Source organism: Clupea harengus, chromosome 19, assembly GCF_900700415.2.
Source record: "Clupea harengus chromosome 19, Ch_v2.0.2, whole genome shotgun sequence".
Classification (NCBI taxonomy): Eukaryota; Metazoa; Chordata; class Actinopteri; order Clupeiformes; family Clupeidae; genus Clupea; species Clupea harengus.
In genome coordinates, this window is record NC_045170.1 from 21,311,898 (window position 1) to 21,326,033 (window position 14,136).

General features: G+C 44.0%; 1 protein-coding gene across 1 annotated transcript in view; it reads right to left on the bottom strand.

Annotated features, from left to right (window-relative positions):
* LOC105903636 (oxysterol-binding protein-related protein 10) overlaps positions 1–14,136 on the bottom strand; it is a 69,869-nt gene that overhangs the window by 34,442 nt on the left and 21,291 nt on the right. Inside the window, exons 4-5 of the mRNA XM_031586449.1 lie at positions 12,248–12,319; positions 5,946–6,143 (exon numbers count right to left, since the gene is read on the bottom strand). Of these exons, the coding sequence (XP_031442309.1) occupies positions 5,946–6,143; positions 12,248–12,319 (270 nt within the window). The remainder of the gene's footprint in view (positions 1–5,945; positions 6,144–12,247; positions 12,320–14,136) is intronic.

A 14,136-nucleotide genomic window follows, 5' to 3' on the forward strand; every position in this document is an offset into this window, starting at 1 on the left:
TGTGAGTGTGAGTGTGAGTGTGAGTGTGAGTGTGAGTGTGAGAGAGAGAGAGAGAAGAACCTGAACAAGCTAAGAAGATGGGAACAATAAAAAGTAGGGAAAGTGACCAAATAATGTAAAGTAGGCCACAAAAACAAAAGGGAGATGTTCGAGTCCTCCTGAGGGCGAGATAAACACTGAGCACAGACTACTGCATCTAGGATTCCACAGGGCCCAAAAGCTGTTGCAACTAACCTCACAAAGGACTCCTCAATTAAAACACATTTAAAATCCTACAAAACCTATCTGACGTGAAGCGGAAACATAAGCAAGTTGTTTAATTAGCCAAACACTCCGTCTCTCTCCGGTATGGTTATTAAAAGCTAATGTTGGTTGACAGCCCACTCACTTCCTGCTAGCAGTGTGATGTCTTGGCTGTAGAAGATCTCTGTCTGTAGGCATCTTCAGCCTCAGGGCTCATCACAAGCTCCTATGCTTAGTTGGAGATGATCTAAGGCCCTGTCTGAAGGGTGAGAAATGGCGGTCGGGCACAGCTGTCTGGGAAATAAACACTGCAATTCGCCTGGTCAGAACCACCATTTCAAATAAAAACACAGAGAGGCACACAGTAGAAGGAAGCCTGAACTCCCCCGACAAAAGAACATAGGTTTCATTCAGGCGCTGATATTTCCAGGGGGAAAAGGTTCCCGGTGAAAAGGTTCCAGGTAAGACGGTTCCAGGTATGGCGCTTGTGAGTCCTGAAGAAATTTGGTTCAGCTCTGCTAGAGGCAATTTGCCTTTTTTTTTTCCCCTGTCTTCTCTGAATCCCACCGCTTCCATAATGCAGTGCACCTGATGTCGCTGAACCGAAGGAACAAAATAAAAGAGCCCATCTCTATTCCAGGTACCAGACTACAATTGAAACACAGATGGAGCACAGGGACAGGGGAGCACTCCGGGGTATCCATCCATCCATCCATCCATCCATCCATCCACCCTGCCTGCCTGCCTGGCCCTGGATGGCTCTGGCTGTGGCTCTGGTGAGCTTTACCCAAGGCCACATAATGATAATGGACCAGGTCCGGCTGGGTCTCCTGTTCTCCATTCTACATCAGTGGGGGAGAGTAGGTCGGGACCAGCCCAGTTAAGTGTTGCCTGGGTGACCGGAATTCTAAGAAGCTCTTTTATCGAAGTGCAGGTGATAATAATACTGGGCTCTGTCCTCGCTGCGGGTGACCTACAGGAACACCGGCTGGGGAAGGATTTGGTTACTAATCCCAGGGGCGAAAGCTTGGGGAGAAAAAGACACTCCTCGATTTGTCCTAAAGGCACACACTCATGCAAACACACACACACAGTCTGGTGAACGTGTTACCGATCAGTGCAGGAGGCCTGGCCTAACAAAGTTAGAAAAATAAATCTTCTTATCTGTTGATCTCTTCACAAAGAACAATTTTTCTTCCCACTGTGTTAAAACACCTATCCCTATGTGCAATGGATACAATAATCTTCTCATTTTCCCGAAACTAATAGATGCAATGGCCTCTGCTTTCAATGACCTTTTCCGAAAATCGACCTGAAGGTGTGAATCCTATTAAAATAAGTCCCAGTCCCTGAGCTGAAGACCTTTTTGCAATGGTTTTGTTCAAAGAAAACAACCCACATCAGCTGTGAGATCGTGCTGATGAATATGGCACCCTGCAGGAGTGATACGACTCTTCCATTTTCAAGAGCTTTGCTCCTATTGACAATGAGTGTGTGAGTCATTCAAATAGATATAGGACACATCGCGCTCAACAGTGAGATGAAAGAATACGGTAGGCAGCGGCGGGTATGGTGATGCAGGCTTCTGCTGAGGCAATATGGTTCTCTTGTACTGATAGGGCACATTATTACCCACAGATACACAATAACATGGTGATTCATGTGGTGAACTGGCAAGACCACTTTGATTTGATTTGACAATGAATGAATAAGGTATGGTGTGTACGTTATAATTTTCTCATATACATGTAGTAACATTACACAAATGATACTATGCATCACAGCTTAGATACGGTGATATATTCCAGGAGAGCTATCTCCGGTCCTCTGGTAGGCCTCTGGAGGCAAACATAGCCAAGGGTAAACTGTGGTATATTCCGGCCTCCTTAAGAGACAAAACAGTCACTTCACTCTTATTTTTTTTATCCTTTCATTAATTTTATTTATTTCAATTCTTTATTGTCTTTCCTGCTATTGTATATGTAAAGCACATTGAGTTGCACATGTGCATGAAATGCGCTATATAAATAAAGTTGCCTTGCCTTGCCTATGTAACTAACAAGAAGGGATATTTCTGGTAATTGGTAGCTGTATGATTTCAACCAATTGAGCATGGAGGTTGGGTTGAATAGTGCGTCATCACCTAAAAGTCAAGACACAAAGCTTTCCTTTTTTGTTAAGAATCAGGAATCAACCAGTCTAATAATAAATCAGAAAATACAAGCACTCCGCTGGCCTTAAATATATGTTTCGCATTCCAAAACAACAAACTCGACTACACAGCGAATATCAAAGCTTGTCTTCGCTGTTCAAGCCTGGGGCAGCATTCACAGTCATCAGCTCCTGATGCTCTCACTTCAGAAGATGGAAGTCAATTCAAACCCAGTGAGGCTCGTCTTATTTCCATAATTCAGACCGTAAGTACAGCTATCCTTTGCTGCTGACTATAAGAGTTAGACTATCCACTCAAGACAAATCCATAACTGAGGTACGGTGCTCCGCTAGGATGGATTCTGAATATCAGACTGTCAAATCTACCCTTTCTCTACAGTAATGACTCCATAGGGCAAGTAAATAAGACATTTCCGAAGTTCCCAGAAACAAACACTGACATTTCTCATATCAACAGCCTTATCTTCATTACAGGTTATCAACTGATAAAGCATAACTCATAGAATCACTCATAGGTCAAGTTTGTGACCATCATCCATCTTGACACAGATTTTACAAACAACAAAGACAATTGACACGCATAATAAGAGTATTCAAGGTTTCAATCCTTCCTAAATCAGTAAAGACTACAAGATACAAATAAAATAAATAACTGTTGCTTCTATCATCTGTGCAGTGTTGCTACGACTGGCTGCTGAAACAAAGTCTTTTTTATGCTGCTTTGTTCTGTAGACTTCCATCCAGAGGGAAGAAGCTGAAATTCAGTGAGCAAAGGGGGGGAGTCGCCATTTAAAACTGAACCAGTTATCCGCTTTAACTGTCTGGTGTGCAGGGACGCTAGGTTAAGCTGTGACTCACCAATCAGCCTACTATAACATTTAACAACTTCATTAAAAGGGCTTCTGCTTTTTAAAGACCAAAGAAAAAGATAAAAATTGATTCAATAAAAGCCCGGTGGAATAAGGGCATTATGGTTTTGTCAGTTTCCGCAAACAAAGCAAACCCTGGTGCCCATTTCTGCACACAGCTTCACAATTTGCTTCAAAGGATACAATTTTCACTTTAGTTATACTATTAGAGGTGAATTCCTGTGTGGATAACACAGCTGGCAAAGAATCCTTTATGAGAGTGCTGATCACACCATTGCATGAATTCTCAAGCCCTCCGTGTACAACAGGACCTCTTTTTGAATTAATAATACCCACTGCACATCTAAATGAGAGAGCAGATGTCTAGTCCATATGCTGGATCACTGCACATAGCACATAGTGAAATTTCAACAATAACACTGAATGTAATTTCAAGGCCTAGGGGGCCAAACACTGATCACACCATTAAACTGAAATGAATGTCTCTGAAGACCTGAATAAGAGCCATCTGATAAGCCACTTGATTATTGCAGGGCAACACACAAGTCTAATCCAGCCATTTTAATGACTTCAGGGCCCTGATATTACCCTCTGTACTTTGGTCAAGTGCTTGTTGGACAGCCAGTGAAGTCTTAACCAACACTGATCTGAGGGATTACCAATACCTGTGGGGCAATCCATTTATGCATTGTTGTTTCATAGCAATCCTAAAATGTACGTTAAGGACTAACTGAAAACACCACATCTTCATCACCACTGGCATTTAATCTAATTAAAAGGACTTGAAGCGTAAATCAGAATCTAAGAGTACGCCCACACAAACTAATATCAAAGAGTGCGTCTGGGCATGGCTGCCTTGTCTTGTCTTTGACGAGAGGCTTCAGACACTCTCCCCATAGCCAACCTCTTTTAATATCGGTCTCGTCTTCTACACAGACTCAAGCATGTCAGGATGTTATTTAACACATCACTGAATAGCACATCTGATTAATATTAAAGACTTCATGTTAGAAATTGTCAAGAGCATCTATAAAAGTAACAGTTGCCATTTTTCCATATGAATGGCATCACTCAGCGCGGTTTCGCTCAATTTAGCCCGTCGACCGAGCAGAGTCTGCATTTCCATACATTAGGGTGTTCTCCCATACTCTGAGTTTGTGTCTTTCTTTACGTAAGGGATTAAGGTCACCGGGGTGTCCCCGACGAACAAAAGTATTCTACAAAGTGGAGGCAAAGAGCTCTGCGACGCAAAGCGTAACATTTTGTCTGTTTATGACCCAGTTGTCATACACGTACTTAGCCCACAGGAAACATTTGATTTAGTCTTAAAAGAAACCAACTTGTTTAGTTTCCAGGCTAGTACTTCTTTCTTTAGTCAAAGATAACGGAGGTTTGTGTTCAAATTGATTCCATTATTTCTAAGCCCCGAATCCCGATACTCACTGTGGAAGAAACTTTGATTTGGACAATTTATTGACATAGTTGTCATAGTTACTATTGCAACTTTCCAGATTACATTTTTTAACCGGGTCTATGTCTTGAGCGACAAAAATACAGACAAACATGGAAAGCGCTGAATGATGACTGAGCCAATCACAAAAGAGTATCTCTGACGTAATGCGACATATTTTGAGGAGGACCCCGTGCGGTTTGGCTCTGCTCAGGAGACGGTCCAAAATGAGCAGCGTGCAATTTGGCACCGTTCAACTTGTAATGGAAATGCAAATTAGCTTGGCACAGCCCGACAACAGTGTCAATGGAAACCCCCCCAAGTGTGTGTGTGTGTGTGTGTGTGTGTGTGTGTGTGTGGGCCTGATTGATTTTAGGCTGGAGGAGGAAGCTAGCCCTTGTAGTATAGACCCAGGCTACTGTATAAGTGCTCTATCAACTGGATAATCCGCCTCTATTGTTGCCTGTCACGTTAAACTAGGGAAAGGGGGGTGGGGGGGGGGGGTTCTCTTCAGAAATGCACACCCAGCTAAACTGCAAGACACAGTGGAGTCAATTCTGCCTAAGAAAGAGAACACTGTCCATTAAATGGCTGTAAATAAAATAAAAAAATAACAATAGAAATAAAAATGCTGTTCAATGCAGTAACTGCAGCAACACTGCAATACAGAACAGGGCAAAGCAGAGCTGTAGGATTTCTCTATAAGCTGAGAAGGATTCAACATCAAAACAAATGAACCTGGGCTCCACAAACTAAGTGAATAAAGCAAACCTCCATACTACTAAAGCTTAAAGCTCATGGTGCCAATATCAAATATTTTAGATTCTGTGAAACATTTCTGTGTTTAATGCATTTTTAATATAATGTCCTTCATTTAGGACAAAGTTTATACACTACCATTCAAATGTTTGGAGACACGTTCTTATGAACATGAGAAATGTTCTTATTTTCCATAAAAACATACATGAAATGAGTTGAATAGGATATAGACAAGGTTAGAAATCGTTATGTTTAATTGAAAATCATAATTGCGTCCCTCAAACTTTGCTTTCATCAAAGACTACGCTTGAGTCACATGTAGAATTCTGCATTCACAACTTCATATTTCTTAAAAAAAGGTTTATTATTTAAAAGGATTGATTACTTTTTTCACCTCCTGCCCTACAGCTAACTGCCGCGTGGCACTAAGGGCACTAAGGGTTGGCACTGACCTCTTTAACCTCTTGCAGTCGGCTGGGGCACTGGTTTTTGGCCCGTCGAGCGGCGGCAGGCGACTTGTGGTGAGTGATGGTGACGATGTTGCCAGGCGCCCCTGGGGGACCCAGGTGCCTCTGGGAGCCAGGAGAGGAGGAGGAGGAGGAGGTCATGTGAGGAAGGAGAGAGACACTCCTCGTCCGACCAGAAGAGCCCTGAGAGAGAGAGAGAGAGAGAGAGAGCGAGAGAGAGAGAGAATTGGCCAAATTGTTAGAATCAAACAGACAAATTTACAACTGTTTTTGAAAAGTAAGGAGTCTAGGGGAACCAAGAAGTTTATGGCTTTAAATATTTAGACGTAACTTCCCTAACGTAGCTTACACTAACACTGGATATGCCTACAGACACTCGGTGTCTACTTAACGATGTTAAATTGTATACAAATTTAGTTACTCTAGCACAAGAGTAAATAAATTAGTAAATGTCTAATTACATTGTTGATCTAAGTGCTGCCATCCTTCATCTTCCTGCACAATGTGAACCACTGAATCAGTTACTGTGCTTGAAGTCATTAAAGTGTTCATGAAATAAAAACATCAGAGAGACGAGGACAGCCAACAGCTCTTCAGCGCACACACACACACACACACACACACACACACACACACACACAGAGATAACATCACAAAGGCTACCTGCTCCCCACTTAACACTGGAAGGCATTATATTTATCGCTCTCTCTGTCTTTCATTACTTTATCCTGACTAGCCAGAGGCCCTCAATCAGGAGAGGAGGGAGGGAAAAGAAAGCAGAGAGCAAGAGAAAGGCAGAGAAATAGGGAGGGAGAGGTAAGACAGGGACATTGAGACAGAGACAGAGGAAGAGAGAGGAAAGACAGGGACATTGAGACAGAGGGAGAGAGAGAGAGGAAAGACAGGGACACAGAGACAGTAAAAGTTGAGAGGCGATCAGAGATGAGGCAGACGTACAAAGAGACAGAGGGAGAGAGACAGAGGGAGAGAGAGAGAGAGAGAGAAGGAGAATGAGAGAGAGAGAGAGAGTAAAATTAGAGATAAGCAGAGGCACAGGCACAGCAGAAAACGCAGATTTCAGCCAAATCAAATGAGAGACAGACACACGGACACCCTGAGCTTTAAACCAAATCATATGAGAGACAGACACACAGACACCCTGGGTTGCTGCTCACCATCATCTGCTGATGATACTTTATTGATACACCGACACCAAATATCAATGCATTTTTTCAGAGTTGGGACAGTTATTAACCAATTCATTCACCTAACCATTCTGGTTTTCCAGAGCATCACAACCTTCCATCCTCATGTCCAGGGTTATTGATAGTTATTGAGTGGTAATGGTCATGAAACACAATTAGAACTGACATTCCATCTGAATGGCCCTTTAACCGTTACTGGCTGGGATTCAAAATGCTCGTAAAGAGGCACTAGGCTAAGAATCTATGCACTTTGTTGTATATTGTTTCTTCTCAGTTGTCAAATACTATAAAACTGACACCAAAATGCAATGAATAAATACATCATTCCTGCTTTTAGGGATTTTTTCTTCTTCAGTTACACACATATCGTGATGCATCATAGATGATTGTCTTGCAAGGTATCAGTATCGCTGTATCATGAGACTATCATTAACATGGGCAACGTCTCGCGATAATATCAGATAGTATGACGAGTTACTGTTATTCTCCACCCCATTGCTCACTGAAGGAGATACAGCCCAGCTTCCGCTTCACAGCACACCTCTCCACCATCCCCAAACCCCACATCCTCCCAGCAGCCCGGTTTCCTTGCCCAACAGCTGAACTCATCCCTGGAGAACACAACAAATAGAGCTCTAACAGGGGTTCGATCCCTGTGGCCATCCTAAAAGCCTGTGACTCACCATCGTAGACGGTACCAGGCCGGTACAGTCTGGTGGTGGTCTGTTATGGTTACTATTCTTTATTTAGCCCGACTGACTGAAGAGGCACAGGCTGGTGGTGGTCTGGTATGGTTGCTATTCATTATTTAGCACTACTGACTGAAGAGGCTTACACAGTGACTCTAGGCCACACTCACTCACGGCAACGCTACCCAGCTAACACTCGATAGCTAACACACTACTGAGCTAACGAGCACGTTTGGAGAGTTAGCGCTTTTTTGAAAAGAGGAAAAGTGAAAGAGTTTGTTAATTCACAACTGTAAAAAGTACAAACTCAAGTGAGAGACAGACCTAACATTAAACGTAAGCATAAATAGCATAAACATTCAAACTAAAACCATGACACCAAAAAAAATTAAAAATGCCAAACATGCCTTAATGCATCAGAATTCAGATAAAAGCAGATTCATCTTAAAATGATGCTTAGATATGGTGATCAACAACAACAACAACAACATCATCAACAAACAAACATAACCCACAACAACAACATCGCAAAACAATACACATACATAATATAAATACGTATACACATCAGACCTCTAAACATTAAGTATAACTTTTCTAGACTACATAGCTGCGGTAGACTGGGCAACATTGGACCTCTGAGGTCATAAGAGTCCACTGATGCTAAGAGGTTCTGATGGCAATACAGAGAGGCTGGACTGGTGGGGATGGATCCTGATGGACGTGATCAAATAGCATGTGGAGAGGGGAGAAAATGAAGGGGCTTTTAAGGGAAGGAGGTAGAGCAATCACTGCCAATGGTGGTGGTGGTGGAGGGGGGGTTACAGACGGGCATAGTGGAGTCGAGAGTGGGCACCACCCATCTATCTCAAAACTGGCACACAGCTGTGGGCACTTCAGATAAGTTGAGCACTGGATGGAGTTAGCAGTGACACACACACAAGCACGCACACACAGATAAACACACAAGCACGTACGCACGCACACACAAACACAAACAAACACACACACACACACACACACAGAAAACAGTGCTTAATGATGCCATGTCAGAACTCACCGAGGCACTCTCATTAAAATGAAACTGAGCTCCAAGTCTCGAGGTAGACGAAAGAATAGAAAATGAAAGAATGACAGAAGGATGGAAGAATAGATTAAACCTTCAAAATCCTTTTTTTTTCGCATTCTTGCGACTGCTGATGTTGTTAGTTGATTGGGAAAGAGATTGAATCTGTCAAGGTGCATTACTCAGATGGATTGTGAGTTATGATACTGGACTCAAGAGTTTTATAGGGAGCTCAAGGGAGAGGGCAATGTGCATGTGCATTATGTATGGGCAGGGAAAAACATTAATCAGGTCAGGCAAAACAATACAGCAACAAATGGTTCCAGGGTGAATGGAGTCTCTAAGGGATACCTGGCAGGTATATGACGCCAGCCAACATGCAATCAGCACCATTCTCATCATCCTTCATCGTGAAACTGGTGGTCATGGACTAATCTCCAATGGGGACGAGGCAGCCTACAGAAAATAAGTTGACAGCCTGGCTTTCTGGTGCAGCCAGAATCACCTGGAGCTGAACGCCTGTAAAACAGTAGAGATGGTAGCAGACTTCAGGAGGAGCCCAGCCCCAACCATCCCCCTCATCATGTGTGACTCCCCAGTTAACACTGTAAAGTCTTTCAGATTCCTGGGAACAATTATGGCACAGGAACTAAGGTGGGCGGAGAACATCACCTCCAGAATCAAGAAGGCCCAGCAAAGGATGTTCTTCCTTCGGCAGCTAAAAAAATTCAACATGCCGCAGAAAGTGATGGTCGAGTTCTACACAGCCATCATTGAGTCAGTCCTCACCTCATCTATTACCATCTGGTTCGCTGCCTCTACTGCAAAGGACAAAGGCAGACTGCAGCGGATCATTCGGTCAGCCGAGAAGGTCATCGGCTGCGACCTGCCGTCTCTCCTAGACCTGTTTCACTCCAGGACCAGCAAGAGAGCATGCAAGATCATCGCTGATCCTTCCCATCCCGGTCACCACCTATTCCAAAGACTCCCATCTGGCAGAAGGTTCCGGGCTATAAAGACCAAAACCTTGCGCCACCTGAACAGTTTTTTCCCCACGGCAGTGGTGCTCACAAACAAGCCCCCTGCATCACACTGACTCTGGGTTTGCCAATTCCAATTCACAATTATTTATTATTATTTAATATTCTGTATTTGTCTTTTATTCTTGTTTTTGCTATTTTGTTGTTATGTTATGTGTTTTATGTCCTATGCACCAACCACCAAGATAATTTCCTGTATATGTAAATATACTTGGCCATTAAAAGAATTCTGATTCTGATTCTGATTTCAGCTACTGTGAAATGTGCGTTTCTGAGCATGTGGGTTAAGCTTAGGTATGACAGTGTGTATGTGTGTGTGTGTGTGTGTTTTGTGAGTACACACACTCTGTTTGTATTTGTGTACGTCCCTATGGACATATGCACTGCACTCTCACAGAGTATAATCTGTGTACACACACACACACACACACACACGTGTGGGCGACACAAGGCAAGAAGCCCAGGGTTGTGGGCCGTGCTAATTTGACAGTCATCCAAGATCACCTGAGTCCCCTGCCTGCCTGCCCCCACACACGTGCGCAAACACACAAACACACACACCAAATTGTCCATACATGCATGCACACACACACACACACACACACACACACACACACACACACACACACACACACACACACACACACACACACACACACACACACACACACACACACACACACACACACACACACACACACACAACAGGTAGACCTGGCAACAGCCCTGCCCCTACACCACACTCACATATGCACAGACATTTTCATATATGTCAGTAAAACAAACACACAGCATAGAAATGAATCAAGAAACACACAGTCTCTTCCATGCATTCTCATTCCCACAGCATCATCTTTACAGACACACACTTTAAAGCTCAGCTCTAAAAAGTGAGGCACACTCAGTCTGTGTGATAAAGTGCATTAAGTGTCTTAACACACCTTTCCAATGATAAGATTTGACCCATTCACCCTGCAGGCACATCTCCTTGCTGTAGCACAAATCAAGCCCACACACACACACACACACACACACAAACACAAACACAAACACACACACACACACCAAAAGGTTGGTTCCAGCACAACTGATCCTTGCTGACACGGGGCTTCTGCAATCCCACTGCATGATGTGTGCGACAAAGTGAAAGAATACAAAGTCATGCAACACCCCCCCCCCCCCCCTCACACACACACACACACACACACCTCCATCCAGGCCTCCATCCAGCCGTCGGGGAGAAATAAACTGGAACAATATTAGACCACAAAGTCGTGCAGTCACCTGCACTCTACCCTGTGGGTCAGTAGTATTGAAAATCACACACACACACACACACACACACACACACACACACTTCTAAAAGAAATACGAGTGGAAATGCAACAAATAAGAAACTGGGCCAAAGGTGAAGTGGAGGAGGCAATAAAAGATCCTTTAAAAAGTCCAGCTGAAGTCACGGCACCACATTATGACCCACTAGACAGAAGACAGGTAGTAATTACGCTAAAGAAATAATGAATGGATTCCTTCCACTTCCTCCTACTCCTCTTCCGTCACCTCCCTCCCCTTCTCCTCCCCTTCTCCCTCCCCATCCCTCCTATTCTCCTCCAGCTCCTGATTACTTGAGAGCCGCAAACACAGTCTTATTTCCCAGCATGCTCGGCTGTAGGGTGGAAAAGGTTGGTCACGTCTTCAGGGAGCACAGAGGCTGAGCACTGAAAGGATGACAGGGGTGATGGGAGGGGAGCCGCATCAAGGGGACTACGTGCGTGTGTGTGCGTGCGTGTGTGTGTCTGTGTGAAAGAGAGAGAGTGTGTGTGTGTGTGTGTGTGTGTGTGTGGGCCACATCAACCAGACAACCTCTCCTCGGAGAGGCAGAGAGAGTGACGGGAGGATTTTCATCCTCCCTCTCTCTCCCTCTCTCTCCCTCTCTCTTCCTCTCTCTTCCTCTTTCTCCCTCTTTCTCCCTCTCTCTCTCTCTCCATATGTTTCTCTCCCTCCCACACTGTGTGGTGTGGTGCAGTAGGACTCTGAGCTGACACGTCTCTCTTCATTGGAGTAAAAATAGGTTTCCGTGCCTTTGTGGGGGTGTGTTGCCAAGTGTCTGTGTGGGACTGCCTGTGTGTGCTGCTGCAGTACTGCTTGTGCCTGTGTCAGTGAATGTGTGTGTTGGTGCCTGAGGGGGTGTATGTAGAAGTATAGGTGTATATACTGTAGGCATGTTATCAGGTAATATAAGGAACTGGTGTGTGTGTGTTTGTGTGTGTGTGTGTGTGAGACTCACCGGCCCATCCTGGCAGCCAGCTGTCTTGTCCACATAAAGGCGCTGCTCATCAAACACCTTTACCTCCCTCACCTGCAGCCAACAGAGAGTAAGACATTAGGGTCAACCGCACACACACACACACACACATATATATATATATAAACACACATAAGCATACAAAAACACAAAGGGAAAGACAGACACACACACAGCACAATTCTTTACACCCCCGGCTCAAACACACTCATGCGGCACCAGAGCCATGGAGAGGTTGCGGTTGACTCTAAGCAACCCACCGGCTTACACAGATCCTTCCACCCTCTCCCTCCCCATCTCTCCCTCTCGGTCCCCCAGTCTTTCCACTGGAGAAGTCTGGCTCACTGAAGCAGGAAGCTCCACCAGGCCCATGTCTTTGTCCCTCTCTCCGCCTGTGTGTCTGTGTGTCTGTGTGTCTGTGTCTCTCTCTCTCTCTCTCTCTCTCTCTCTCTCTCTCTCTCTCTCTCTCTCTCTCTCTCTCTCTCTCTCTCTCTCTCTCTCTCTCTCTCTCTCTCTCTCTCTCTCTCTCTCTCTCTCTCTCTGCTTACTGGGCTCAGAGAGGTTCTTTAACCCACTAAGTGCTGACACTGACCTGGCCGAACACTCAATTCATGAGTGCTGAGCACGACTTTAGTGTACAGAAACAGGCAGACAAAGATGCCTGTCATTTTGTCCTAAAAACAACATTACTCCAGATGTCAATAACACAGTGGCCAGATCATTAAACACCCATGGCAACCGTGGCCGATCTGGCAGTTAAGGCACTTCAAGGTTTTGCACGTGTGAGTGAAACACATTGGCACACTAATGCAGTTCTGGTCAACTCAGGGCTAACTGAGGCTGGGCCAGTAATGGAAGGGTTCTCAAAATGTCTTCCTCTCAAAATATAGTACTAATATAAGTACTGGTTCTTTTACTGAACCTTTATCTTATTTGGTTGATTATTACACCTTGTTGAGTACTCCTAAGTTGCACTAAAAGTTATAAATAAATATTGGACTTTGGCTATGGAGCTTGAGCTGGAGCTTTTTTGTCCAATACAATTTTACATTCACTTTAATCTCGGCACTGAGTGGGTTGCTTCGGTAGGTTGGTGACGTATTGCATCCCTCACAAGCTCTACAATTATATATTGTGAGTGACACGGTATATTTTCAGTAATTCTGCATCTACATTAAAAAACATTGTGATGTGGAATGATATAAACTGCCTTTTTTCCCTGTTTGTTTGGGAGTTGGTCTTGAGTCCTCGACTACTTCTCAGTTCTCCCAGACTTAGGTGCTACTTTAAGAACTAAGGGACTTACTCTGGCAGGACTGGCAGGCCCATTATTTTTAGGAGTATCTCCCGAATTGGTAAGTTAGGAGCTTTGTGAATACGAGCCCAGACCATCAGGTGAAAAGCTCCCTTCATATCTAAAAGACACTGGTGACTCTCTGAAATGACATGCAGAAGTGTGTATGACAACATCCCACACTCATCTGGGCTGAGTGCTTTCAAGTCTTGTCTTAATACCAGGTCAGAGATCAGGCCCCCCAACTCACTTCCTTGTTGCTATGTTTGAAATTGTACTGAAAAACGAATTGTTTCATGGTAAAAGCTTCTTCTTCCCGACACATGGGAATGCTATAGGCGCAGTGGTCTGAACAACAATATGTTTCCAACAATAAACCATTTTTGCAATCCATTGTGTTTTGGAAAAGATACTGATTACACATTTCTGATTTGGAATGGTTCTAACTGTGATCTCCCGGCTTTTTCACAGTATTCAACAATCGTACTGATTCAATTAAATTCCAAATTGGACACAGGGGATAGATATGAACGCTCTACACCAAACACACAGATAGAAATTGTCTTTTACACTTCAA